Source organism: Anabas testudineus, chromosome 14, assembly GCF_900324465.2.
Source record: "Anabas testudineus chromosome 14, fAnaTes1.2, whole genome shotgun sequence".
In the NCBI taxonomy this organism is placed as follows: Eukaryota; Metazoa; Chordata; class Actinopteri; order Anabantiformes; family Anabantidae; genus Anabas; species Anabas testudineus.
The window spans coordinates 18,406,030-18,433,887 of record NC_046623.1 but is presented as its reverse complement, the minus strand read 5'-3'; the positions used below and the strand labels follow the sequence as shown (position 1 = coordinate 18,433,887).

The following is a 27,858-nucleotide window of genomic DNA, read 5'->3' as shown; positions in this document are numbered from 1 at the left end:
ACTCATTTCTAATAAATGCCCCCCCCTGCCATCCACAGTTCCCACAGATGCTTTGGCGAACAAACTCTTCGGTGCCCCTGAGCCCTCATCAATAGCTCGCTCGCTCCCAACGACGGTGCCCGACTCGCCCAACTACCGCAGTGCCCGGACGCCCCGCACACCTCGCACCCCTCACCGGAAGGACGCGACCATGACGCCACGCTTCTACCCAGTAGTGAAGGAAAGTCGGCCTGTTGATGCGAAGGTAAGCTGCTGCTGAATGTGTTAAAAGACGTTGACTTGCTTAACCTGACTTATTATAGATATTATGAGATGTAAAAAAACAAACACTAAACTTTTCTGTTTACAAACTTTTCTCTGTAATCTTCAGACACCTCGGAAGAGGAAGACCCGGCACAGCTCCAACCCGCCCATGGAGTGCCACGTCGGCTGGGTGATGGACTCCAGAGAGCATCGCTCCCGTACCGCCTCCGTCAGGTGAGTCTCGCTCTCTAAAATCTGTGTAGACAGCATCCAGATGAATTTTAGTTCAGCTTTTAGTCAAGTAACTCCACTTAATACAGACTTTAGCTGCCAGCATCACTTACCACAACAAAAGGAGCGAGTGAGGCTGTTAAGATGGGTGCAATCTGTAGTCAGTCGCTAAATGTCACACTGCACCTTTAAGGCTTTAACCGATCACAGTAAGTTTCTCTAACAGCGAAACTGTTAAAGAAGTTAAAATGTGCTCTCTCACTCAGCTCTACCGCCAGCCCATCAGAGGGTACCCCCGCCTTGGGCAACATTGGCTGCACGCCCCAGTCCCTCCCCAAGTTCCAGCACCCATCACACGAGCTGCTCAAGGAGAACGGCTTCACGCAACACGTTTACCACAAGTACCGCCGGCGCTGCCTAAATGGTACACAGGTTTTCTTCTCTCTCCGTCACTTCACGAATAACTAAAATACTACACATCTGTATTATTAGATGTGAATCTTCCTCTTTTCGGTGTGTATTTGGTAAATTAACGATTTCTCTCATCGACCTATCGTAGAGCGAAAGCGACTTGGAATCGGCCAATCGCAGGAAATGAACACACTCTTCCGTTTCTGGTCATTTTTCCTGCGGGATCACTTCAACAGGAAGATGTACGAGGAGTTCAGACAGCTGGTGGTTGAGGACGGGAAAGAGGGATACAGGTAAGAGCAAGTGACGGATGGAGGCAGCCGTTCATTAAATCCAGTTCCCAAAAGCTTTTTTCAACAAATGACTTTGTCTGCGTTGCAGGTACGGCTTGGAGTGCCTGTTTAGGTACTACAGCTACGGTCTAGAGAAGAAGTTCAGGCCGGACATCTTTAAGGACTTCCAGGAGGAGACTATGAAAGACTACGAGGCCGGTGAGTGAACCATGCACAGAAACACAAACCCCACGCAGCTGAAGGTATCGGTGCATTTCTGTGGTGACAAAAGGACAAATATCACTTTGACTCGTGTTCACAGGTCAGCTCTATGGACTGGAGAAGTTCTGGGCCTTCCTTAAATATTCCAAAGCCAAAACCTTGGAGATCGACCCCAAGCTGCAGGAGTGTCTGAGCAAGTTTAAACGCCTGGAAGATTTCAGAATCGATGTAAGTAGAATATTTTTAGTTAAGGTTGTGACATTTGCTTCATGTGTTAATTGGCAGCACGTGACAGCGAACAGTCGCAGTTCTAAACATTCAGATAAACGTGTCTGTACTCAGGAGGCGAGCGTGGAGCCATTGTGTGTTTTAATTCTTCAAACCTTTCCCCCCCCAGCCGCCTATGGAGGAAGGCCGCCGTAGAAGACACTCGTCCAGTGGGGACGGTCGCCGCCGACACCCTTCTCAGACCTCCGGTCGGCCCCACAGCCAGGCCAGCTCAGGCCCCGGCCCCGCCCCCGCTGCACAGGGCCCTGCAGCCAAGGATGATGCCAAACAGCCCACCAGCCAGAGAGCCCCTGCTCCTGCCCCTGCTGCTGACCCCGCACCAGATGCCAAAACACTGAAGTAACCACACGGACACACCGGCCCACACCGATCAACTCTGTCTACAAGTCGTCGGTTCTCTCTGTGCCACAGGAGGGGGGAGGGGGCACCCAGCTATTTATTCAAGCATGAGAAGAGTTTTTTTTTGTCCCCCCCCTTACAACGTTAGATTGAGAAATGAAGAAATAATTAATATTGCTCAGTTTGTTAATTAGGTTTTTGAGGAAAACTGTTGTCTTAAAGAGGCAGAGAGCGGCCGAGTGGCCCTCATTATTTCTTTTACATGCCATCGTCAGTCCATGCGCTGGTTGGTTTAGCTGCAATTTACTATCCTGGATTTTATTTTTTTCGTGATGATCCCCCCACCCTGCGTCACTGGGACCCCCTTTGATCGTCACTGTGCTGCTGGATGAAAGATATTCGATTCCTCGCCCACATCTCTGATTATTATTTCTTCGGCATCCGGTGGGACTGTGAACTAGACTGAGCATCTTAAAGCCCCAGAGGCGGCTCCCTGCGGGCCGAGCTGCTCCTGACATCCAACCGGACCAAAGTGGTTTGAACTGAGCGACGGACATTTCTACCCACAGAGCGCCGAGTGCTCTCAGCGGAGCGGCTAGATATTACAACAATTTGATTTAGGTTATGGCTGGACACCGAGGAGAAATGAGAAAAAGAACCAAATGACAAAAGAGGAGAACGACCCTCAGAATGGACGTGATCATGAAAGTTGCCTTATTTTAATGGTTTGACTGCTTCTAACTTGTGCCCGCCACCTTATTGTCGATTGTACAGCATTGAAATCACCCATATATCCTGTCACCATTTCCTGCAGAGGCCCACACGGTGGCGCCGTGTCCGCCAGACTGTTCTCCATCCTACCCCCGCTGCCCTCCGTCACCTTTACTGAGCTGTCTTCCAAGTGTTATTCGGTCTGTTACAAGTCCAGTAATTCATCCCTGTGTTTGCAAGTCGTGGCTTTCTGTGCTGAAACAACCTTTGTCGCTACCCCCCCCCCTCCCAAAAAAAATAAAAAATGGAGAGTTGGGAAAGGAGAATCCCCGCTGATCTCCCTTTGGGTGCTTCCTGACTCTCTCTGTGCACCTCCGCCTCCCGTCAGACGAGCTGCATCCATCCGTTCATCCATCCGTCAGTCAACCATCAGTGACGCTACAGCGACTGGAATCATCCCTCTGGATTACTTGAAGAAGCGATGTTTATGAGGAGAGCCGTCGTGCTCTGTCGCAGGTGCTCTGGGTGGAGACGCCACTGGGCCGACTGGGCCTCGGGCGCTCGCCGCCTCTTCCTGTTTCTCACTCTCACACACACACACACACACACACACATTAGTTCCAGGCGTGAACACTGACAGGTGAAGGTCGAGCGTAGGTACACATGTAGCAGCGTGAGCGAGACGTTTCCTAAAAACAGATCGACGTCTTGCCTCGTTGTGGACAAAACTTCAACACTTGCATACTCTTCTGTTCAGTCGCCACTCTTCCTGCAGTCGGTGGATATTTAAATCTCGCTGATATCAAACAGAAGAGCGATTTTTCCTTTTCTCCACTAATGTAAATGTGAATTTGACAGATGAAGAGAAATGATCACAGCTCCCTGCAGATTGTTTTATTGTCTATAGAACAGATATTTTTGCCTTACATGTATGTACTCTAACTTTTTTTTTTTTTTTTTTTAATTTTAATGGTGTCATGATTATCTTTTAATGCTTTTTAATTTCATTTTGCAGTGTTTCTAGTGTTGATGTTACAATGCAAGTGGGTTCGTGTCAGGCTGTTAAAACATCAGAAACAGGAACATGGTTCATAAGACAAAAGGGAAAGTTGACATCAGGGCGTTTATAGTGTTTCATGTTGAAATCAGTTAATTTGTTCAGAGCAGCGTTTCCAACAACAAACTACAATATGAGGCAAACGAAAAATGTTTCAATGATTTGAGTTGAACAAATGTTGAGTCTTAATATCCGTGAAGTTCAGGATGGTTAATGAAATGACCCATTTCCTGCTGTCCTGCAGTTTGTGTTGCAGGAAAGTGAAAATCTTCAAATGCTTTTGAGGAATCCGATTGGGAATAGCTGACGTTTTAGACAGAGCTGTATTGGACACCTGTGCCTCTTTATTTAACTTTATTTTTTAAGTCCAAGTCCTTCAGTGTAAAAACCATTCAGCCTTGTGGTGGATGTTCCAGCTGGGCGGCAGAGACATGAAAACTGTACGTGCTTCTGTTTTTTTCCTTATAATGTCTTGTTGGTTTATCTTCAGGGAGATTTGGATCAGTTTCAGACGCTGACAGTTTATGCATCAAAGTGTTTACTGGAGGAAAAAAAAAGCTACATTCACAAAGGAAAAACTCCTCGCATTTCCCAAAACCAGCAAAAGCCTCTGAATGGGTGAGCTGGTGTGTGACGGACTGCCGCGTAGGACAGTCACATGATTCCTCCCTCTAATGTGATCATCACCTGGTGTTGGGGGAGTTTTCTGCCTTTATCAGCTTAGACCTGCTGCTAGCTGTCCAGACAAACTGTAGGGGGCGCCGCACGCTCGTGAGAGCTGAATGATGGACGTGGGGAAGGGAAGGAGGAGCAGACAAGGAAAGAGAACCCTGCTGGATTTTGTGATGTTGCTCAGAGGAATATGGCTGGTTATAATGTCTGGAGACTGAAAGCAAAAGGACAAAAATCCATAAAGCCATATGAATAAGAAATAACTGTACATGAACATTTAAAATCGTTCATTACATTACAATATCCTAGGCTTGTCATGAGGAAAAAAAGATGAAAACGAGGACAAAAGGAACAAAAAAAATATATAAAAAATGGAAAAATGTAAAATACTTGAATGAGATCTTGTATTATAACATTTAATATTCATAATATCTGCTTTGTAGGCTGATGTGATTCGCTATTAGTGTTATTTGTAATTTGTAGTAATTACGCTTTCCTTTAATAAAGAAAAAAAAACACAAAACGGACAAAAAAACCTCAAACATGCCGACTGTTGAGCTTTTTGTGTGAGAGTGAGTGAATGAAGACAGGAGAATTAATGTCACAGAGAAAATTCACACATTTAAAAAATGTTTTATTACTATTAAACAGTGCAATCACAATATTCTTTACATCATAAGTCACAGATGATGATTTTCTTTTCCCCTCTGAATTAACACATTTCCACACATTAGTTTCATCTTATACAACCTTTAATACATAAACCCATTTAACATTTTAGACTTTGTAAGTGTCCAGTGAATGAAAAGTGCAAATGTAATTGTAATGGGAGTCAATGGCTTGAACGTCGGGTTCACATTTTTCTTTCAAGTGTTTTAAAATGACAGTCGGGCACCAATACGAACCCTCAAAGAGGTTTTACTTGCTGTAGTCATTCCTGTGTCGTTCTGTGGAAAAAGGTCTTCAAATGTTTAAAAAGATAAACTGAGGCTTCAGTCGTGAGTCGAGTAGATCTCTTCCCAAACTTTTTAACATAACATTCTACTTTCACGTTTCTCTATAAAATTACAGTGGAAAGAAAGTAACGAGAATTTGATACTAAAGATGCTGCGATTTTAAACGATGTTCACCTAATGTGACTAATTTTGCAGGTGGAAACTTATGTAATGTTTCAGCACAAATGGATGACTGGGGATTTTGGTCCAGATCACTTTGCACACACAAAATGATCACAGGAAGATCAGTGTGAGCAGTAGGAATAGGTAAACACGTAAAACAGGGTTCTGAGGGTTGTTTTAAGGCCAGAAAAATGTGAACCTGTCCTTTAAAGTTCACGTGTTAGCATTAAGGCTAATATTTCAAACAAGTTGGTGAAATCTAATCTGACTGATTCACAGTAATGTGTTGTGTTATTCTGTCGATACATTTATTTTCTGTTCATACTAAATGTCATCAGCTGTAGTTCACTGTTACTCAGAGTATTTCTCTTATGTTCATACTAACTACATCTCAGGTGCTTTATACCAAGTGTCAGTGTGTGGTTCATTCACACTACAGTTTAGATTAATTAGGAAACACTGTTTGGTGTCAGTATACATGCAGCTGAAGTGAAAATTAGTCTTAAGTCCACCTCAGCTCCCAAACCTTTACACTGTGCTGTTAATAGGAAATAAACCTGATCTACTGACTCTCTGCTACTTTAACGTCTAGGAAACAAAGCATGAGTTACAAGAACGTTCTCGGGTTTCAGGAAGATGAGATCACAGGAAGAAACTGGTCCAAAACTGTCACATCAGCAGTAAAAACTATGGCTGCTTAGAAAAGTAAAACTTGAATCCTATGACCACAGAGTCTAGGTGGGCGTTCACAGCTTGAAGGTTTTCTAGATTAAATAAATAATCAAAATCTAAAGTTACTTAAGACTGATTGTCAAATGTCTCCACATTCACAGCAATGATCTCAAACTTTGTAAGGCTAAAGCCTAAAGTGAGAGGTTAGAGGTCGGCGTGGTCACTGGCCCTTCTTGGGTGTGTCGGGGATGCTCTCGGTGAGCGGCGTCAAACTGGTGAGCAGGACGTGGCGTTCGTACTGCTTGGTCTGACGGAATTTGGTGTCGGTGCCGTGGAGCCGGTCCAGAACACCAAAGACTCCATAACACTGGTTGAACCTGAACATGTAGAGAGACGTGAGATTACAAAGCTGTTTCCTTCTACAAAAACTTTTAAAAACACATAAACAAACTGCACTTTTTCTTTAAAAAGAATAAATCAACTATGTTCAGAAGGTGAATAAAAAATAAAGTGAGCAGGTTGAACTCACCTGAGATGGTGAAAGTCATGAAACTCAGGAGACGGCAGGAAGGGGAGGTGGTATCCACAGTGGGAGATGTTGGTGCTGATCAGAGCCAGGCAGTACCAGAGGGTGGTGGTGGCCAGGTGGGAGCCCATGATCACGGGTCCGATCACCACCGGCAGTGTGTTGGAGATCTAAGAGTAAGAAGACGGGTCTGTGACAGCAGCAGCTGGATGGATTTTACAGTGAGGTTGAAATAAAATCTCCAAAACTCAGATCTAGACACAGAAAGTGACGTTAACAGCGGGAGGCGATATTTTACCACGTGCTCCAGAGGATGAGCGTAGATGGAGACGACTCCAATGGGAGCGGTCCACTCATGGTGCTGTTTGTGGTAATGCTTGTAAAGGTTGGGATGGTGGAAGAGTCTTGAGAGATTCAAGGAAATCATCTAGTTAGTACATATTCACTCTTACCAGCAGGTGGCAGCAACATGTAGGCGTGCTAATGATAAACACTGACAGATCATTAAAGACATAATTCAAGTCAAAGGTCTTTTACCTGTGTGTGTAGTAAAACAGAATTTCCTCTATGATGGCGAAGACGGCCAGCTCAGTCAGGGCCCAGTGGAAGGTGGGCAGCTCGGAGCCGAATGGGTTCCCTGTCCAGGTCATGAGGTAGTAAACAGCCACCACCATGGGCCCAGAAATGAACACCTGGTTGAAGAGGACGCACCTCAGCGCCTGACGAAGCTTCGCCGGGTCCACCTGCAGGACGACAGAGCCATAAGAAGGAGGGTGTTTCTGGAGTAGCTGGATAGTGTAGTGGTTAGATGGCTGCAATTCCACATGGGAGACGGGGGTTCGAATCCCAGCGGTGGTCTATCTCCAGCTAGATATAGGTGAGGTACACTATAAGTGCTACAGCAAGGGGGAGCCAGGACCAGTCAGAGGAGGGGAGATGTCATCATCCCCATAAGTATTTTAGAAGTAGATAGTTAGTGGCGGTAGATTAGGGCTAGGTACAGTCGTAGTACACCTGGATAGAATCAACAGCACAGTACCCTGAACTGAAAGGTGACAGCTTCTAGGAACATGATCTGTTAACAATAGACAAAAAAAAACTAACCTAGATAGATGTCTGTGTTTGTTTATGGCTAAAGTTCAGAGAGTTACTCTCAATCATTGAACTGAGGTATCACTGTGTAGGAGGTAGATCTGCATGAACAAGCTCAATCCTGTTAGCACATCATGGAACTATGCACTAATGAAATGAAATGCAGTGTCTGAAGAGACACAATAGAGAAATATTGTTCAATGAAAATATAAAAAGCTGCTCTCACGTAACCTTGTAACACAGAGTCACTTGTTATCAGTAGTGTCAGTCTTTATCTCTGCAGTGTCTAATAACACAGTCTGAGGACTTTGGTCAGGTGGATGTGTCAGCAACATTGAACATGAATGTAGGATCTTATACTCACATTTATATTATTGTTAAAACATCAATACCAGTGTTTAACAAAGTAGGACTTTTATCCTCCTTTATGTAAACTGCCATAAAAAACTGATTGCAAGTGATAAACAGCTGCTATAAACTGATGTTTCTTCATAAACTTCATGCAGTATCAATACTGGCAGTAGGAGTCCAGGTCAGAGTGATGCTGGTACCTAGTTTTAAGCATCAAAGATTAGTGGAAGCTGTAGTAAAAGTGGCAGTTCTAGACAAAATATACTAAGGACTAGAACCTAACATAGACAAAACTTAATACAGAGTCAAGGAGTCGAGCCTGGAGCCTACCGGGTTGTTCTTGTCCACCTGGATGCGGTAGCGAGTGATGAAGGAGGGTTTACCAGTGGTGTCCACCAGCAGCAGCAGGCCGTTCGACGCCCAGAACACCAGAGTGGGCATCAACATTGTACCTGTTCAGGACAACAAGGCCAGTGTCACTGAGCTGAACAGTCAGCTAAACGTCCTACTAACGAGTTCAGCTAGATAGAACAAGATGGCTGCTTCAAAAAAGTGAGTTAGTTAACACAAGAGGTCACAACGCACTGCTCTCAGTGCTCCACTGAAGCGATGTAGTAGAATGAGGTAATATTTCCTTAGCGTCTGGTGCCTGCAGTGTTTTCTATACAGATCCATTTTTTGACAACACACAACCCACCAGCTGTTTCTTACCTAAGCAGAACAAAGCAGTATCGTGACCTTCAAATGCCAAGTACAGCTTGGTCCACAACTTCTGCCAGAAATCTCCTGAAGCTCCCCAGAACCGCTGAAGATGCCTGTAGCAAGAACAGGTGTCATGTTTACAACTTCTTTATGTGTCCGAAGGTACTGAACTAGTCTTTCACCTGCAGACTGAAGCCTTCTGGATGGAGGGTGAAACGTCTTCAAGAACTTAAAGTAAGTCCAGTTGATACTGAACAGAGATTCAGTGAGAACCTCCACAGACATATCTAATACCAGCAAATGAAGACCTGCCTTTTCACATCCCATCACATCACATTCAGAACATCTGCTCCCGTCAGCGTTTAGCCCTCATATCCAGTTCCATCCCATCAAATCCTGCCCTGTTGGATCTGGTCATGTCCCATCAAGTGTAGTTCTGTTATATCTAGTTTTAGCACATGAAGACAGGTCACATCTGAAGTCCAATCACCATGTCCAGTCTTCTCAGTCCCCTCACATCTAATCTCATCACTGTGTCTATGGATGGTACATGTCTTCAGGGATAGTTCTGTTCTAAATCAGTAACTCTCCCCCCTTCAGTTCTATCACAGCCCATTCAGTCCTGTCCCACCCATCATACCTCTGTCTTTATGCAATAGAAGAACATGTGGCTCATCTGAGGTTTGCTTCATAGTTAACTGTAAGGAGATCTCACCATGTCAGCGAGTTGCCAAATGCAGCCAAGAACAAGATTCCAGATCCGATGACAAACGCAGCTTTCTTCACAGAGTCCCACAGTCCTCCAGGTCCCTCCTGGGAAGAACAAACAGCAGGAGGTGTGTATGAAGCCATTTGTTACTGTGGAACCTAAAGTCTAAAACAACACTGAGACTGTTACCGAAACCACTGAGCGTTGTCCCAGGAGTTCGACAGCTCTGTGGCTTCTTACAGTTACAGGTGAAACACTATGAAGCGTTCATGTTTTCATGAGGCTGAGAGATGAAATGTTGTTGGACCAGATACAACACAACGTTAGTAAGAAAGTGAGACACTAGTAAAATGAATCCTGCTGCAGGAGAGAAACAGAACGACACTAAAAAAATCGGACTTTTATTTCACCGATGAACTAAATTATAGACTTGTTGGAATTTAAATATTAATGTGTTTTTATCTTCACCTCTAAATGTAAAACGTATCCAAAAAACACATCATGTTTTCAGTAAAAACGAACTCTGAGGCAGCCAGACTAATTGGATCAGTTCACTCAGCAGGAATTAAGTCCAAGGATTGATGTCACATTCACTGGATGTTTGAAAAAGCCCCATTTTACCCCAGCTGCCCTTGGATCAGCCATAGCAACAGTGGGAACAATGTTACGTAAATGTCGTGCTGACATCAGGACTCGGCTGTGTGTGGCCTTAAACACATTAACTGAGTTACAGACAATCTTTACTTATTAGAACGTTTTAATTACTGACAATCGAATCTCTAAAGAACGTTCCCAAACAAACACAAACACTTTGGAAATACTTCCTCATTTCTCCCAGCTTACAACAAGAACAGTCACCTCACTGTCTCCTTATCATATCATGATCCACTATGTGCCTCCATAAATTTGTCAGGTTGAGCCTGTCCCAAAGAAAAACACAGCAAACAGGAGAGTTCTCACAGAACCAGTGAAACAAGTCCCATCTACTTTATATAACAAGGGTTTTAAACTCAAATCCCATGTGTGACAAGGAGGCTTTGTAGTTAGATAACAGATAATATGATTCACAAAGGAACAATCTGGTTCAGACCGTTTTTCATGAGGCTGAAAATTAAAAACCAGAAAACTAAGAATATTATCACGATGGCTATGACTCAGCGTGTTGACCTGCCTGCTTTTCATCATCTGTTTATTCTATTAAATGATCATAAGAGCAGAGAGTTCAGCTGTGAAGGTTTTGTGTCATCACCTGTCGGCTGCTGCTGCTCGTTGAGGTCGATCGGCTCATATCTGAAAACACAATAAGAAAAACACTGAATACTTTTTCAGCGTGTTCAGAACTAAAGTAGGCTGTACACTGGACTGAAGATGCTAACCACATCATCGTTACAAAGAAAAGTTGTCTTATTATCTGCTTCAGTGGTTCGTTAATCTGAACTGAGTTCAGTGTAGCCTGGTGCAAAATGTACAGATGAAGGATGACACATAATCCCATTAATCAGACCGACATCCACTCATTTTCTCATAGTTCAGAAAGAAATTAAAGGTTCACAGGTTAAAAAAGGACAAAGATGTCCCGGGGGGGCTCTTCAAGGTCTGCACCTAATGACCATTTTAATAACCTCGGAGCTCACAGATTATTTTCTGGATCATATTAATTCTTCACACGTTCTCTGAGCTGATGTCGACTTCACTGCTACAGCTGATGATGATGAATCAGAAAATGAACATCAGCACTTTGGATTTAATAACTTGATAAATTCATCTGTGTTTGAGGTTGAACACAGTCAGTGAGTTGGTCAGCTGACTGACAGATGTACTGCTTTTAATGAGGATTTCTACACATTCTTTTTCTTTAAGTCATGTTTTCATATTGATTCATTCTGAATGAATTCAGAATAATTAATAGAGAAAAACTGACCCGATTCAAAGTGAACACACACGTGATGATCCACTAACACAAAAGCTTTTTTCACCATTAGAAACTTTAAATAAAGAATTTATGATTAAAAAAGTCTCAAATCTACAGGAACCGTGCTGCGTTCACTGACCGCACGAGCTGCTTCGCTGTTTTCGGGTCATTCCGACAGTTTTACACACAGATGAAGGTGTCGACACTGAAACACGTAGACAGACAGAGTCATGGACGGACTCACCTGTGTCCTGGTCCTGGTCCTGGTCCTGGTCCTGGTCCTGGTCCTGGTCCTGGTCCTGGTCCTGGGTCTCCTGTCTCCTCGGTGTCTCCTCTTCCTCTCAAGGCTGCAGTTTATTTACAACAGACAGCGGCTGGTGATTGGCTGCTTCTGGTCAGCTGACCACAGTCAGTCAGTGAGGTGTGTTCAGGTCTCCAGGTGAGGGTTGAAACTCAGCATGGAGCTCAGTGGGATGTACAAAAAAACATCTCTGCATTTATTCAACAGTTTTACTGACTTTATAACATTTTATTTCAAAGATACCAGTAAATATGTAGAAATCAACACAACAACACAGGAAGTTACAGCATGAAAACATCTCCATTTTAGAAATGACCTCATTCAAATACAAGCTGTTTACAGTTTGCATCAACACACATCAAGTCCTACAGTATGTAAACATCCACATGCACTTTATTTTTCCACCAACTTGCTGAATAAGCAGGTCGTATGTTGTGTTCAGTGACCCTTGCTCCGTGTTGTTCATGTGCATGTTTGTCAGTGTGGATCGTTGTTACTATGTGCAGGGGGCGATCCTGGACCGTCATCAGGCCCCAAGTAAAGAAACCCACAAAGGTAGGAACACCCTGCATCGTGTCCTTTTCCTGCTGTAGCTGTTGTTACACATCGTACCAATAAGAGTTGGGACCACTACGTGTCTACAGCTGTTTGTTCCACCTGAGGAATCAGTCGCCTCATAGTTTCCTTCAGTTGTATTTTCACCTCTCAAAAACAATGAGAGTGAATAACAAAAACCAAAACAGTGAGCTAAAAGAAAACTGGGTAGAACTGCATATTCAGAGGAGAGAGAGTGACTTTAACTCACAAGTGATGATACAAGTACAAAATATTCATTATTACAGGTTTAACTAAGTTAAGGGGAATTTAAAAGTCTTAAAATCTAATTATAGAGAGTGTGTTTTCATCTCATGATGATTCGAAGCTTCGCCGTTCTACATTTAGTGTTTTTAGTTGTTCTACTTCTAACAATTGAACCATATTAACCCGTGTGTTGCTGCAACATGTGGCCACACTATCTCTCATTATTATCACACAGCATCATAAAATGTGTGTGTACTTTGAACAGTGACCAGTGGACTCAGAAACCTTTTGGTTTATTAATGTGAAGAGAGAATTCAATGGTTTTCTTACTTATTTTTTGTCCGTCATTTCAAATTACTGCTATAATTAGCAGATTTATGACACATAGTACAACATGTCCCTAAAGAAATCTGTTCCAGAACTTAATATCAAGGTACCTTCAGATAATTATTTTATGCTCTGACTTGTGTCACAGCAGCCAAAGATTACTGCTGACTGGGCAGCGTGACTGTTTATCACGTACAGAGATCAGCTGAATTAGAGTTTGGAACGTTTGGTACAAGCATCCGTTTGAACTCAAAGATGAACTGTTAAATGTCTGAAGCTGTATTTTACAGCAGTTAGTTAGTAGAGGACCACTTTGATTCACTTTAATTACTTTAATTACTTTTTAAATTCCATAATAATTTGTTTATTTATATATCAACTGATGCTTGATGAATGTGTCCAGTCCAAACTTCAGCTCCACAGCTTCACCTTAGTTTTATATTTTATTCTACATTACCTGACACACGATTACTCTAATTTCATCAACACACATCATAAATCAAACACTGTAGAAGGTGCAGGGCGACAACTGGATCCTGCATTGAATGGTGCATTTAGTGCACAGCTCATGTCTGACCTCTGGTGTGGTGATGCAGACACTACATCACTGTGCGGCTTTGGCACAGATCACATCGACCTCTTGTGCTGCCTTCACAGACACACAGAGAGCTGTGCTTCCACTCAAGGACCTGTGGGATTTACAGAAGATGTCGTTTGACACCTTCCTCCTTCATTTCTGTTAGCATGCAGTTGATTTATTTACTGTTTTATAGCTTTTGTCTATTCCTCTGCGTGTTCTGTTGTTTCATGTTGATTCTGTGTGAGAGAGATGAGTTTGAATTAAATAACCAACATGTTTCACTCTAAACTGATTTACTGATCACGTTGGGCCTCGAGAGTCGTCTTTGGTTTATTCATTGAATGATTCAATTACTGTCCTTTTGTTTTTTTAGGCCTTTTTCACAGAGTAAGAAAGTCGCTTTAGTACAGTTTAATACAATAGTCCTTCAATAAATCTAATTTGGTCCCCACCATTAATCGTAATGAGGCTAAGATACAGTGAAATAAACCAACTTTATTTTATTCATTTGAATACAGGTGAAGTGAAGGTGCAGCTACAGGGTCTGCAGGTCAAACCCCAGCTCGGTGACGCCCACGTTATTCAGCCAGTCAAACTGCAATTCAATCACAGTAATCTGATTACATCCCACCTCCACCCTCAGATTCAGGATCTCTAGCGACAGAGATGAATTATCCTACAGCAGTTTATCGCTGAAGATATTGATCACATGTGAACAACAAACAGGATCAATGACTAATAATCTTTGTTCTCTACAATTCAGTAACAGACGGTGTTTAAAGTGCAGCTCTGCTCCTGTTGTTTCTCCGTTCAGTTTCTCCTCTCTCCCACCTTCTATTAAGTTTTTATTACAGGCTGCAAATACAGCAGTACTTGACCTCTGACCTCTCACACTCATGTGCTTTATATATATTTATATGAAATGGAAAACTCACATATCCTGAATATAATAGGAGTTTAAAAAGCTGTGTCCATGTGGTGAAACTGTATTGACTGTAATAGTTAACATGATCTGTTGTCAGTCATGTCGCAGTAAACACTGTTTAACTGAAGCTTTAATTCCAAACAAACAAACAAACAAACAAACAATCTCTGTCTCTACTTTCTGTTTCCATCTCATCCTCCTCATGTCATAAAGCACAAACATCCTCTGTATTAAATCTAACCCTGTCACAGAGGAGGGGGTGGGAGGTGGAGCCAGGGGAATATTCTTCCCAAGTGCCCAGAATGTGTGGTGACACCCCCGGCTCCAGCAGGGACGCTTCAACGTGAGGTGGCATCCGTCAGCTCGGCCCTGCGTTCAGGACGAAGGTGGAAAGGGTTAAAGTTCAGCTCGTCTGCAGCTCGGACTCAGCAGCTCCGCCGCGCATCGCTCCGCGGGCAGCGCTGGCTCCGACACTTCGGCTCGCTGTGGATTGTGGGAGTCGAGGACACTGCCCAGGCTCGTTACCGGAGACATTTTCCGCTGCTCCCTGTTCTGTAAGTAATCCGCCGGCTCCGCGCACCGCCGCGTCCGCTCGAGCGTGCTCGCTTCGTGACTACCGGGTCGGTGTCCGTGGACGGAACCGAACCGTTAACGGTGCCAGTCGGTGCTTTTCTGGCTCGGAGGCCGAGAGCGGAGACCGAGCTGCTGGAGCTGACAGGCGGGGAGGGGAAGGGGAGGAGGAGCGGGCAGCTGCCGCCGCTCCACCGGGGTTATTTCCACCCGAGAGCCCGAAGACCTGAACAGGAAAACGGCTCCTGTCGTGTGCGAGCTCGGTTTTACGCATTAGGTCCGTGCGCATTGAACGGATTCACCTGGGGAGACATCCGGCGGCTGTGGACATGCGGAAATCGTTGTGTGGAGCAGAAATCACCGCCCAGTGTGGCGCTGAAATCACCTCCACCTGGTCCAAAGCGCACAAACGCTGCAGCTGCGTCCGAGGAGACGAGCTGGGTTTAACACGGGGGGGTGTAGAGCTGGAGATGAGGCATCGGAGCAGGTTGGGAACAGAGTGTGGCCTGTGGTGGGCTAATTGATTATCAGACAGCTAATTGGTGTCTGGATCTGGTACAGTTAAAGAAAAACAAATGAATTACTCTGAACCAGCTTCCGGTCATATCGTTGGATAAATCATGTGTGTGTGTGTGTGTGTTTCAATATAATAATTAATAAATACATCCCAAGATGCTGATGGACATGTTACTAATAAAATATCTGTGCAGCACTACACCTCATTAGAGGGCTGCTCTCTGGCCTCAGGGTGAGAGGGCGACAGGAAACTCAACGTAGGCCTCAGTTTGTTCTGAAACGGTGTCAAATGAATTTAGAAATAGATGTTTATAGATGAACCTACGCTGTAGGTCTTAAAAGTCGACTAACGTATGATGACAACATGTTTATTAGGGTAGAACTGTATCAGCCTGTTATTTAATATAATTTACCAGATAATACATGTAAACTGTAGAAATCACAGTGAGTAATGTGACCATCGGTGTGTCGTTGCAGAGCTTTTCACTGGTAGCGGTCTCAGCACCATGTCCAGCCGAGGAGGAAAGAAGAAGTCGACCAAGACGTCCCGGTCCACCAAGGCCGGGGTCATCTTCCCTGTGGGGCGCATGCTGCGCTACATCAAGAGGGGTCTTCCCAAGTACCGCATCGGGGTGGGTGCACCCGTGTACCTGGCTGCTGTTCTTGAGTATCTAACTGGTGAGTTTGATTTTAGAGATTAGTAAAATTATAAAAATTCATATTTATGAGTACAGAAACAGTTTATATCTTTTTACGCTATTAATTCTAGACGTGCACCATCAGTACACATGCACTGAAACTCTCCCGCCTTTTGTTTGTTCCATGTAGCTGAGATCCTGGAGTTGGCAGGAAATGCAGCCAGAGACAACAAGAAAGGACGCGTCACACCTCGACACATCCTGCTCGCCATCGCCAACGACGAGGAGTTGAACCAGGTGAGCTGCTGCACGTGCGAAGCTCCGAGTTAGACTGTTTCCTGAGTCTGTCCTTTCAAGTCCTTGTCTTTGTCTCCTGTCTCAGTTGCTGAAAGGTGTGACCATCGCAGCAGGCGGTGTCCTGCCCAACATCCACCCAGAGCTGCTGGCCAAGAAGAGAGGAGCGAAGGGCAAACTTGAGACACCTGTCTCACCTGCACCTGAGAAGAAACCGAAATCAGTGAAGAAAACACCCCCTAAGAAACTGAGTGGGAAGAAAGGAGGAGGGAGGGCCAAGGTAGTGTGGTGTTTATCAACACTTAACACAAGAACGTGTTTGTTTTCTTGACACAACAAACATTAAAAACGAGCGCTGCGCTGGTTCACGTCCCCTCGCTTTGCTTTTCTGTGGTCCAAAAGGTCGTAAGAGGTCACGACTGTCGGTACCAGCAGGTGGCAGACGTCTGTATTTGTCAAAAGGGGAAAGTAGAAGAAGAACAAGGACCTCAGCTTTACACTGTAAACAAAGCAGTTGGCAAATAAAGATTTTCACACAACTCTGCTCACCGCAGATGGTTTCTAGACACCTCTGATCCAGAGTGTGTGAGACAAGAAGTCGTCAATGGAACTGGACTCGGTTCCTCCTCTCGTGCACAGATTTAAAGTGGTCGCTCTCACTGACGAGTCGTGATCCAACACACAGAGAGAAGTCTCAAATACCTGTAAACAGTGCTGGGATGAATTTAATGAATGTATCATCTTTAAATTCAAATGATTTCAGATCAAGCCACAAAAAAGGAGATATCTAGTTTTAACTGTTACACTCTGTTCTATCACTTTATCATCAGTTACAGGTTTTATTTATAATTTAAATGTACAATACAAAGTTAAAGGGTCATTTGTAGACGTGACCTTCACAGTGACACTGATCGGTATCATCCCACCGAGCTGTTCAAGAGAAAACAATATAACAATAGAGATAAAACGTGTTAACGTGTGCTGGTGTCTCCACAGAAACAGGGGGAGGTGAGCAAGGCGGCGTCGGCGGACAGCACCACAGAGGGATCCCCAGCCGACAGTTTCACCGTGCTCTCCACCAAGAGTCTGTTCCTGGGTCAAAAGGTCAGTGAGCACAGACATACGCAAACCTCAGGGCATCAAGCATGAGCGGAAAAGGCGTCTCAGACAAATGATTCAAGGATAAAGAGTCTTCACCTCAGAGTGTAAACACGTCTGTCTGTTCAAGCTTTTCGTGGCTAAACGAGTCAAAGATTCTGTTTTTTTTAGTCGTCCGGTCTTTTTCAACTACTTCTGCTCTAATTCACTTCTTCTGTCTTTGGGGCTGTTTGTGCTTCCCAGCCCCCCCCACACCCTCTAGTGGCTCTTTTTAACCTTTCTATGGAGGTGACGCGTGGGACTAAATGAGCCTAAAAGTTTTTTTTACCGTTCAAGTTTCTAGATAAGAAGCACCGAGTGCAGGGGAACTACACCGTGTGTGTGACTCCAGGAAGATGCACCGGTTCCTGTTTTCCTCATTTTAAAGCGTGATAATGACGACTCTTTGCTCCTGTGCTCTTCCTTTGAGCTAAAGATTACACAGTGTGAGCTCTGTGTGGGCTAAAACTCAGACAGATGTTGGGCGCAGGCTGTATTTATCAGTTTTTCTAAGAATTAAACACAGTTTTGTGACGAACCACTAGTTTCCACAGAGCTTGTTTTTTAATGTGCAGCTTCCAGAGCTCAACATTTCAACTCAGTTCTGCTGGTTCATACTTTGGTCTGCTGCCATTTTAATACTAATTGATTGTTTGGTTCTAATTAACCTGACCTGGTGTTGAAGCACACACATTTCATTTGCTCACGCCGTTTGGCTGCCATCCGTTCCTACAGATTGGATTTGAAAGCAGAATGACCGGCTTCTAGTCCGTGATTCTTTTATTAAGTTGATACCATAGAAAAAGCCTTTTTATTCATTTGTGCATTACTGAGGCTGAATTGATTTGAAATAAACCCAAAGGAACTGAAACGGAGCATGAAACTGAATGTGCCACTCCTCAGCAGCAGCAGTATTTGTCATTAGACTCTGTTCATTAGTAAAATGTCTTAGTGAAGATAATGAATCAAATGAATGCAGTTAACCTCCCACTGATTAAGATAATGAACCCATGAATAGAAAACCAAGTCTGTTTCTGCTTTATACACTTAATTATTGCAACTGCACTTTTTCTGCTCCATCATTTCTCTTTGTGTGTGAAGTCTCAGATACTGGTCTGTTGCCGCTGTCGCGTCTCTGAGACGATCTGAACCTTTATTATCGACTCCTGTGCTTTAATTCTCGTTGGGGTTTTTGTCACAGATCGCTAATGGATCTGAGCAGTGCAGTGAATTCCTAACATTTAGAGGGATGCCTTGACGCCATCTACAGATAGTTATTAAACTTTGTAGAACTCGCTCTGAACAAACAACATAAATTGTTGTAGAATCAGAATATAGAGGGAATGTTCTTGGTAGTTACCTTTTGAAGCGATCAACACGAAGTAGAACAGCTACTTAACATCCTACCAGTCCGATGTATTGGAACATGTTTGCTGTTCATACTGACCTTTGTCAATAATACATTATCAACTCATCCTACGATAACACGGCGAGCTAACATGTTAACATCGGTAAATAATGAGACTTAATGTGCAGACATGGTCTTAAAATGGGAGTATAAAAGTAGATATCATGACAGACCTACTGAAAGTATTTGTATAACCCTGTTTCAGATAATAAGTGACACTAACATCAGAATTAAAAGTAGTATTAGTACAAAGAGAACAGATTTGTACTAAAACTACTGTAAATTTGGATGATATCCACTCGGTTTGTTATAATCTGCTGATACTTGATACTAAGGTCGAGGTATCCCTTTAAGTTACGCTGTGAATCTGGTTTTAATGGCTTTGCTTCTTCCCCTCTTCCTCCTTTGCTCTCCCTCCTCCTCGGCATGCGTCACCCAACGCTCCCCCTCCTCCTCCACAGCTTAACCTTATCCACAGCGAGGTCAGTAACTTGGCTGGTTTTGACGTGGAGGGGGTCATCAACCCCACCAATGCCGAGCTTGAGCTTAAAGATGATCTAGGTGAGCTCCCCCACCCTTCTCCTCCTCTGGGTCCAGTGGAAGGTTTGAGATTTAAAAAATCCTTGAATGTTCAGCAGCCTGACATCTTAGAAGTAGAACTAAAAGAAAAAAGTTTCAGGCTTGTGAATTGATTCACTTTCTGTCACTGAGGACCTCACGTACTTGAATTCAATTGATCTGCAACGTCTCATAACATTTAAAACTAAATTTGGACAAAAAGAAGCAGAAATTAAAGGTTTGTTCCTTTTTTAAAAAGTAACAATGAGCTGCACTACTTTCAATAAACACCTTGTAAGATGAATTCAATCTGAATAAAACACAGATCCACCAGATCAGATCAGATCAGATCATCGAGACCTTTTTTTCATACGACTTGTTGTTAATGCTGCAGCCACATTTCTTCAGTCGTCTCCTCGTTAGTCAGCACAACAGGAAATAAAGAACCTGTTGATGATGTTGTGTAAAGTGTGAATTTACAATGAGGGTTTTAACTTTGATCACCTCAACTAGCTGCCTGTGCTCAGATCTTAACTGCAGATCATTAGAAAACCATAAAAAAAACAAATCTCAGAACGTTCTGTGGAAACATTCAAGGGTTTTTATCAAAGCTGCTCAGCTTCTCTTTGCTTTTCCCATTGTGTCGATGTTGCTGTTCATTCCAGGCCGCGCTCCTTTCAGATGGCTGCAGGGCAGTTAGAGTGCTAACAATCATTTCAATCTCATTACTGAGGTCAAATCAAACAGGTCCTTACAGAATAAACCTGACACAACCCTGTGTTCGTGGTTCACTGCAGCCCGACTGTAAGGTGGTGTGCCTGGAGTGTCATCGTAAAAACCTCGCTCAGTTTAATGAGCCGAGAATTTCAGGAATCACAGTTAGTCAGAAAATTAAACTGAAGTGAAACTGAAACTAAAATGCAGTGTTGCATGTGATCCTGTGAGTGTGTGAACTACCAATCTGTTGCTGTTTCCACTACTTTTCAAATACTTCTGGCTAAATGTGCACTCCTGCTTCTTACTTACATAACTTGACCATCGTGTCCTCACTTCTCGTCTTGTTTGCTCTGGTAGGACGGAGTAGGCTCACGTTTATCTCTTCTTCCTTTTCTTTCTCACACGTTCTGACTCGTTGTTCCATCCAGTTGCCCCTGATCACTCACTGTGTTTTCACCACCATGTTATTTGCCTGTTGTTGTTGTTGTTGTTGTTGTCGTCTGTAGTTGCAAGTTGTCCAGGCTGACATTTCCATGGTGGAGAGCGACGCTGTCATTCACCCGACCAACTCCTCCCTCTATACAGGTGGTGAAGTAGGTAAAGGAACCATTGACACCACCGAGACCGCGACTGTCTGTCTGCGCTCACTGTGCATATTGCAGATCGCCTGCGCTGCAGTCTGTGGACAAATATCAGAGCAGCAGCACGGTTCTTACTCTGCTTTGCTTTTACACTGACTGGAACAACAACACTGCATCATAACTGAAAATGAGCTTTTGTTCCAGCAGCGACTGTTTTAGTTTTGTGTTCAGACTTGAAAGTCATCTGCCAAAGAGCACTGAACAAGACGAACTGAATGCAGCTGAATGCATGCAGCTGTTCTGAATGCAACTGCTGCTCTAGTAGTATTGGGACTCAGGGTGCACCACTGAAACTGGTCCTCCTGCACTGTACTGTCTCAGCTATACATGATACAAATGCCTCTTCTTCTCTAGTTTTAAAACGAGGCTCTGTCAATAATCCTGCTCTGTACGAGCAGCTACCTGCTTTAACTCTTGTGCAAACTATCCAAACTGCAGTAAACGTTCTCGGTCTCGTTGCACGTTAATCTTCACGTCACACAACCATGAGCTACAGGCTGCAGAGATTAGCTCTTTAACATGTGTTCATGGACACAGTCTTCACCTTTACAGCTGATGCCCCTGAAGAGAACATGAACAGTACAGTAGTATTAGTCATGTAAGACGTGCAGCTGTTGAGCTCATCACGTCTTACATACACAAATCTAGATTTCTGTCAGTGTAATCCTGAAACTGTGCTGCTGCTTGTTGTTGCTTTGTTACTCTCGATTGAGTTGTGGACGATCTGGGACTCGCTTCATCTCCTGTAGCCTCCACCCTTCGACTGTGCTGTCAGTTCTGGTTTCGAAGGAAAATCCAAGTTTCGGATTGAGACATTTCCTGAAGCCTCAAACATAAACTCCAGAGGAAAAATCATCCGTTATTTGAATTGAATAAATGTTTAATTAATGACTTAACAACTTTAAACTTCAGACTTTGGCTGTATTGGCTTTGACTGACATTAATCTTTTGCTTTTCTCGTTTGCTTCGTTTTCTAATGATTCTGCAGCCAGAACATTATTTTTTCTAACTCCTTTTTCGAATCACCTCTCTCCTCTCTGTTCTCCCTCGTGGCTTGAACTCAGATTAAATCTGAAACAGGCTGATTGTTGTGGAAGGACTTTTCTTTTACAGAGAGAACTGAATGTCTGTCCCCCTGTGGACTGAGACATGTCTCTGCAGAGTTGAACTTTAATTTAATAATCAAATTGACTTGAAATATGCACAACAACATTTTAATTTCTCCGTTAGTCATTTGTAAAGTAGCAGCTTTGTCTGTCAAAGTAACAGAGACTGGGCTGCATGACGAGTGTTAGCCGAGGGACTGAGAGAGGAGAAACGATTGACAGCGTCGTCGCCCGCTTGCTTTCCAGTGTGTCTGTGCTCATGTCTGCCTGCTTTCCTGTCGGTGTACGTCACGTAGGCTCTCCTCTTTCCTGCTATCCACCTGTCTGTCTGTAGCATGTGAGGATGTAATCACCACAGTCCTCTGTCCACTTACAGGCTCTGCTCTGGAAAAAAAGGGAGGGAAGGAGTTCACTGAAGCGCTGCAGGAGCTGAAGAAGAAAAACGGCCCTCTGGAGGTGGCTGGAGGTAAGTACACGTAAAGTAAAGTGATCACCGGTGATGATGAACAGGCCTTTTTCCATCTGTAAATACAAAAAGCAGACTTTGTGATTTACGCCTGAGTAACCAGAAAGTTTGACCATGTTCTGGTTCAGACTCTGCATCATTTGAAACATGATTCTGCTTTTTCCCTTTTTATTTTGATTAGTTTCATGTATTAAATAAAATTAAAATGTCTGTTAACATTTCCTACAGCCTGAGGACATCTGTTTTAGATCACAACACTAAAGTATCGATTTTACTATCACATACTGCAAAGTAAATCACCAAGTGGTTAAAAAAGTACTTAAATTATTACTTGAATACTAAACTAGATGAACTTTCTGTCGCTGAACTGACTGATTGTTGCAGGTTGACTTGAGATTTCAAACAACTGAAGCAGAACATCTGAAGACCACAGACATACTGTCTATACAACATATACAGTAATTATAGTCAAACCGGCCTGAGATGATCTGTACACAATAAAATACAGAGCACTGTCCTGTGTACAAGTATTGAATAGATGAGAGGGGAGTAACCACAAAATGACATCATGATAGTTTAAGGAAATAGGCGATCATGATATTTCTAAAGAATATAGAAAGAAAATTGTGATCCCAGCTTCAGACGGCAGCATTTATTAGTGCAAACAGGTTTACATGCACTTAAGAAACCTGGTTACTGGAAATTTGTGTATGCACGCAGCCTGATTTCTTCCTCATCACTTATTTTGGAAGCATAGTTCACCGAACTGCACAGAAAACACTCCACACATGGTGCGTGTTGCTAACCTCTTAGCTTGGCTCCTACTGTAGCTAAGTCACCCACAGCAGCACTACATTAACACTCAGTACTATTAAAGAGTGATTTTACTATGCTGACTTCTAATACATGTTTATTTGAGGGTGCAGGGACACAGGGTGTTGAACACTATACAGTAAATACAGCACACGAACATGTCAAGTGTCCACATGAACAGATCAGAAGGAGCCTGGACAGACATGAACTGGTCGACAGGTGTTTAACCACGATGGAGTTAATCTAGTCTGCACATTAAATGTTAGTGGAACAGCTGAGGCAGCACGTTGAACGGCTCCTGTACAGTAGTTTGACCCGACATTCAGCAGAAATCAGCTTTTGAGACAGTGACAAACAGTTTTGACACATTCTGATGAATTTCTTCTTTTCCTAACTAAGTGTTGCCAGAGCGTCTTTTAGCCAAGGACTCTCTCTAATATGGCACAAATTAAATAGTGTAGTGTAGAAACAGCCATTGGGGTGTTTTTGTCATGAAAGTGATCAAAGACATTTAGCACATAATATCCGTTCTTGCCAACTGGAGTCTGAAACTGCAGGCATCAGTCCTCGGAGAGCCATATTGTTTGAGTCCTTACAGATCATTTTATCTTTCAGCTCATTCGTCTCCACGTCTTTGTCTCCGTCTTATTCTTTCTCCATCTGTCTCTCTCATTATCCATCACTCACACTCACTTTCTCAAACTCTCCCCACCTTCACCACCACCCTCTCTCACATTCAGCCAAGTTAACTCAGCATCCTAATCCTGGTCTCTGCGTGGAGCTCGTCAATAGATGACCGTGCGCCAGCAGAGCCTGTGCAAGAAAACCTGCTAAAGACCAGGCAGTCACCACAGTATTCAAGCAAGAGTTGATAATAAATTGATTATTATTGTTAATTATTCCAAAACAGGTAGAATTTAAGTTCCGCTATCGTTTGTAATGCTGTAATGCAATAAATTATAGAAGTGATGTTGTAAAATAAACTAATTAGAAAAGAAGGGAAGATTAATAATTATTGTTGTTAATTTGTTGTTAATTTGAAATCAGAAAAAATTAAATGTTCCCACTGAGATTCAAGTGTGGGAACATATATAACATATTCTCCTTTTCAGAGAGAATGACTGGGAATTACTTTACTTGGCTCCTACAGATTTGTTTTTGTGCCCAGTTACATCAGAACTCTTCCACCAACCTCAACCATAAAACTAGTTAGACTTTGCTGCAGTCATTAGAACTCATCATCATCTTCCACACACTTTACCTCAGAACCAGATCACACATGCAGTGTGTGATCTGGCTCTGCTGTGTGAAGTCTCTCCATCCTCTGTGACATCTGGAAATCGGCTCGGCTTCGGCTTTGACTCCAGTCCAGTCACATTTCCAGTGTGGGATAATAAACTCTGACTGGAGACTTTGTCACTTCACAAAGTCTGGAGCTTTGGCTGAGTTTCACCGCGTACAGCTGCTGGCTTGATGGAAGCTAAAGCTAAATGTGGAACTGCATAGAACAGATTCTTCTCTTTGTTTGCTCTTCCTCTTCTCTAAGTGTCTGGAGAAGTGATTTCTCAGACCCACCTCCCCATAATACCCTGCTCAAACCATCTGAAGCTCTTGGATATTTGTTACACACATTTCAAGTGTTCTTTTAGGATCGAAGCTTTTCAAACCCAACGTTTGGGTTTTCACTTCTGACAGAACCCGTCAATGAAGCAGATTGTAACAAGCAGAAATCCAGCAGCATGTCAGAGGTGAACAGGTCCATGCACTAAACAACACTAGCACAGATTCTGCACATTAAAATGTTTTAACCCTAATTATTTGAGTAGCAGAATGTGACTGAAGTGAAGGTGGCCGCCTGTAGTAATTTAATTTTACACTGAAGTGATAAGTTCACACAGAACAGAACACAACCCATGCTGTTCTGTGTGAACTAATCCCTCTTTTACATTAGTATGAAGTGAATACCTCCAGCTTGACATGGTGAAATAAGCAATTAGAAGATGTGACATTAGGATAATGTTTTCATAGACACATCTTGCCACTTGCTGTAGAGTTGGTATGAATGACTGAACTTACTTTTCCTTCTTTCTCTCCTCTCACCTTACAAACGGTTCTTCATCCGCCCTTCTCTCCATTCTGCAGCTGTGTTGACTGCCGGCTTTGGTCTGCCTGCTAAGTATGTCATCCACTGCAACAGCCCAGGCTGGGGCTCTGACAAGTGTGAGGAGCTGCTGGACAAGACGGTGAAGAACTGCTTGGCTCTGGCCGACGAGAAGAAACTCAAGTCTGTGGCTTTCCCCTCCATTGGAAGCGGAAGGTAAGAAAACACTCATGTTCACCTCTGTGTAAATAAAAACAAGAAGGGACATAGTTTCCTGCTAACACTGATGAAGACCTGTACTGTAATCAGGACATTTAAATGTATTGGATCAACAATAAGAAAACTAAACCACTTGAACGAGTAGTGTTGTTGTTAACTGTCGTGCACTGTACAAGCAGTTAAAGAGATTTTGTACTGCTGAATATTCACCAGGGTTTTCAGGGTTTGTTGCTGTCTAGAATTCACTGCAACTTAAACTTTGACCTCTACAGTGACTGAATGCTATGTTAAGTCTAACACTTGGACTGCATGTGCATGTACTTTTCAGGAATGGCTTCCCGAAGCAGACGGCGGCCCAGCTGATCCTTAAGGCCATCTCCAGCTACTTTGTGGCCACCATGTCTTCCACCATCAAGACCGTCTACTTCGTGCTGTTTGACAGCGAGAGCATCGGGATCTATGTGCAGGAAATGGCCAAACTGGAGACGAGCTAAAAGAGTTTCCCCGTCCTGGTTCCTTTCCCCTGCCACCTTGTTTTTCTTTCCTGCAAGGAAATAGGAAGGTTTACTAGTGATTTGTTCAAAATGAAGAGAAGAAGAAAAAGAAGAATTTTCTAAAAGGCCGGGAACTTGTTTTCGCATTATGTTTGTATTTTTCCTATATCGTTTTTAATTTCTTATTTACTTGTCAGCGCTGGTGTTTAAATGTAAACGTGCACTGTTCAATCTGCGTCAAACAGTGCCACACAAACCAGATTCAACAAGTGAGAAGACTCACTTCAAGAGTTAATTTTCATTATATTAAAAAAAAAAAAGATGTTATGAGAGATAGCAACACCTCAACAACAAGGCTTCCAGAGAAGTCCGATAAATACGGGTTAATGCATGAAATGGCAGTAAAAAGAACAGACAGCTAATATCTTTCTTTTGAGCTCAAACACATTTAAATCAGTGTATTTTTGGTAGAAATTCAGCATTTTGAACATCTCTGTTGTTAATAGTACTGTATAATGAAAAGCTAAAGCATAAAGAAAAGTTCAGTTTCCTCTACGTTGGTCTTCAGGAGACTCATACGACAGAGTTATAGAAAGAGTTTTTGTGTTGTGTGTTGCTAATTCTTCTTTTTGCCTTCGTTTACAGGGCAAAAACGTTTTCCTAGTGTGCTGCAGAGACCTTGAATTGAAAAAAAGGAATTGAATTGTAATGTAAATGCCCAAATCTTATACTCTTGGTACTATCTTGATGATTTTCTACTGTAAACTGATCACCTGTTGGTTATCATTTACAGTACAAATAAATATAAGTATGACATAAAATCGTAGAATTGGACAATGAAGGTTTTTGCAGAGCACCTGATTTATATTGTGTGTTCTTATCAGTGTTTATATTGATGGAGTATTTGTGAACTGTTATAGTTAAATATAGGACTGTAACACAGATTTTTATTTTCTATTTTTATTTCCACATGGTTTCTAAAAGGCACAGGCGATTTGAAAGAAAACTGTCCACGATGTGAGTTTGTTGTGTGTTTTGTCTTTAAGTCCTGAAACCAGTGTCGTCATTCTTTCTGGGATTCGAGGCTCTACTGTCGCTTTCAGTTTCCCTCGTTCGTCATCTGCCACTAGATGGCTCCCTGTAATCAAGGATTGGAGTTTTCACCTCAGCCATTTTCTGTGCAGCAGCAGGCCTCTTCACACAGACGCTGGTCGATTTGAGTTGGATTTGAATTGGGACTGGACATGTTCAAGGAACCTGACTGCTCTGCTGCATTTGGACTTTTCAACAGCCTAACTTTCTTACAGAAAAAATATAAAAAATGCTTTCTAAAGAATTGCTACAATCGATGATTCTACAAAAGGTCTGTACACACTACAGTAATAAAATATCTTTAAAACATCATGTGGTTCCTGAAATGTTGAGATTCATTTGTCAGGATGCTGCCGGGAACTGGAATTATTGCAGCTCGTAGTAAAATAAATGACGGATGGATGACTGATGATGCTATATTTAGATGACAGTACTGTGAGGTCTTCATGACCATCATCAGTGTTCAGGTCACAGATTTAGAGTTGGTCGAAGAGGAGAATTTAATAATGAGCAAACAAGTTTAACGACTGTGCTGGTGAAGAAAACAAAGCAGCTACAGTTTGTCATCCTGAATTTAAACTAGATTAACGACACTGAAATAAATGAGGTGAGTTTAGAGAAGAAGC

General features: G+C 42.9%; 3 protein-coding genes across 12 annotated transcripts in view; 2 read left to right on the top strand and 1 right to left on the bottom strand.

Annotated features, from left to right (window-relative positions):
• larp1 (La ribonucleoprotein 1, translational regulator) overlaps positions 1-4,988 on the top strand; it is a 34,872-nt gene extending 29,884 nt beyond the window's left edge. For all 6 annotated transcript variants that reach the window (XM_026371769.1, XM_026371770.1, XM_026371768.1 and 3 more), the window contains 7 exons: positions 39-244; positions 371-477; positions 741-898; positions 1,034-1,178; positions 1,267-1,376; positions 1,480-1,607; positions 1,777-4,988. In XM_026371769.1, coding sequence (XP_026227554.1) covers positions 39-244; positions 371-477; positions 741-898; positions 1,034-1,178; positions 1,267-1,376; positions 1,480-1,607; positions 1,777-2,010 — 1,088 coding nt within the window. In that variant the 3' untranslated portion in view covers positions 2,011-4,988. The remainder of the gene's footprint in view (positions 1-38; positions 245-370; positions 478-740; positions 899-1,033; positions 1,179-1,266; positions 1,377-1,479; positions 1,608-1,776) is intronic.
• Positions 4,989-6,295: 1,307 nt separating this feature from the next.
• On the bottom strand, positions 6,296-11,838 carry faxdc2 (fatty acid hydroxylase domain containing 2). 2 transcript variants are annotated; one of them, XM_026371774.1, is made up of 9 exons: positions 11,807-11,838; positions 10,866-10,910; positions 9,623-9,720; positions 8,917-9,020; positions 8,536-8,657; positions 7,300-7,505; positions 7,061-7,166; positions 6,766-6,932; positions 6,296-6,613 (listed from the first exon to the last, which is right to left on the bottom strand). In XM_026371774.1, the coding sequence occupies exons 2-9, from the start codon at positions 10,902-10,904 to the stop codon at positions 6,457-6,459; spliced, it is 999 nt and encodes a 332-aa protein (XP_026227559.1). In that variant the 5' UTR covers positions 10,905-10,910; positions 11,807-11,838; the 3' UTR covers positions 6,296-6,456. The 2 variants fall into 2 exon arrangements, with proteins under 2 accessions (XP_026227559.1, XP_026227558.1); XM_026371773.1 differs by having other exon boundaries at positions 10,866-10,906; positions 11,773-11,813.
• A 2,247-nt stretch (positions 11,839-14,085) lies between these two features.
• LOC113169571 (core histone macro-H2A.1) lies at positions 14,086-27,544 on the top strand. 4 transcript variants are annotated; one of them, XM_026371090.2, is made up of 9 exons: positions 14,089-15,016; positions 16,026-16,226; positions 16,377-16,483; positions 16,569-16,760; positions 17,477-17,584; positions 19,487-19,586; positions 22,424-22,513; positions 25,469-25,643; positions 25,975-27,544. In XM_026371090.2, the coding sequence occupies exons 2-9, from the start codon at positions 16,055-16,057 to the stop codon at positions 26,138-26,140; spliced, it is 1,110 nt and encodes a 369-aa protein (XP_026226875.1). In that variant the 5' UTR covers positions 14,089-15,016; positions 16,026-16,054; the 3' UTR covers positions 26,141-27,544. The 4 variants fall into 4 exon arrangements, with proteins under 4 accessions (XP_026226877.1, XP_026226878.1, XP_026226875.1 ...); XM_026371091.2 differs by lacking the exon at positions 19,487-19,586 and adding an exon at positions 20,807-20,897 and having other exon boundaries at positions 14,093-15,016; XM_026371092.1 differs by lacking the exons at positions 19,487-19,586; positions 25,975-27,544 and adding an exon at positions 20,807-20,893 and having other exon boundaries at positions 14,086-15,016; positions 25,469-25,592.
• Positions 27,545-27,858: the final 314 nt, after the last annotated feature.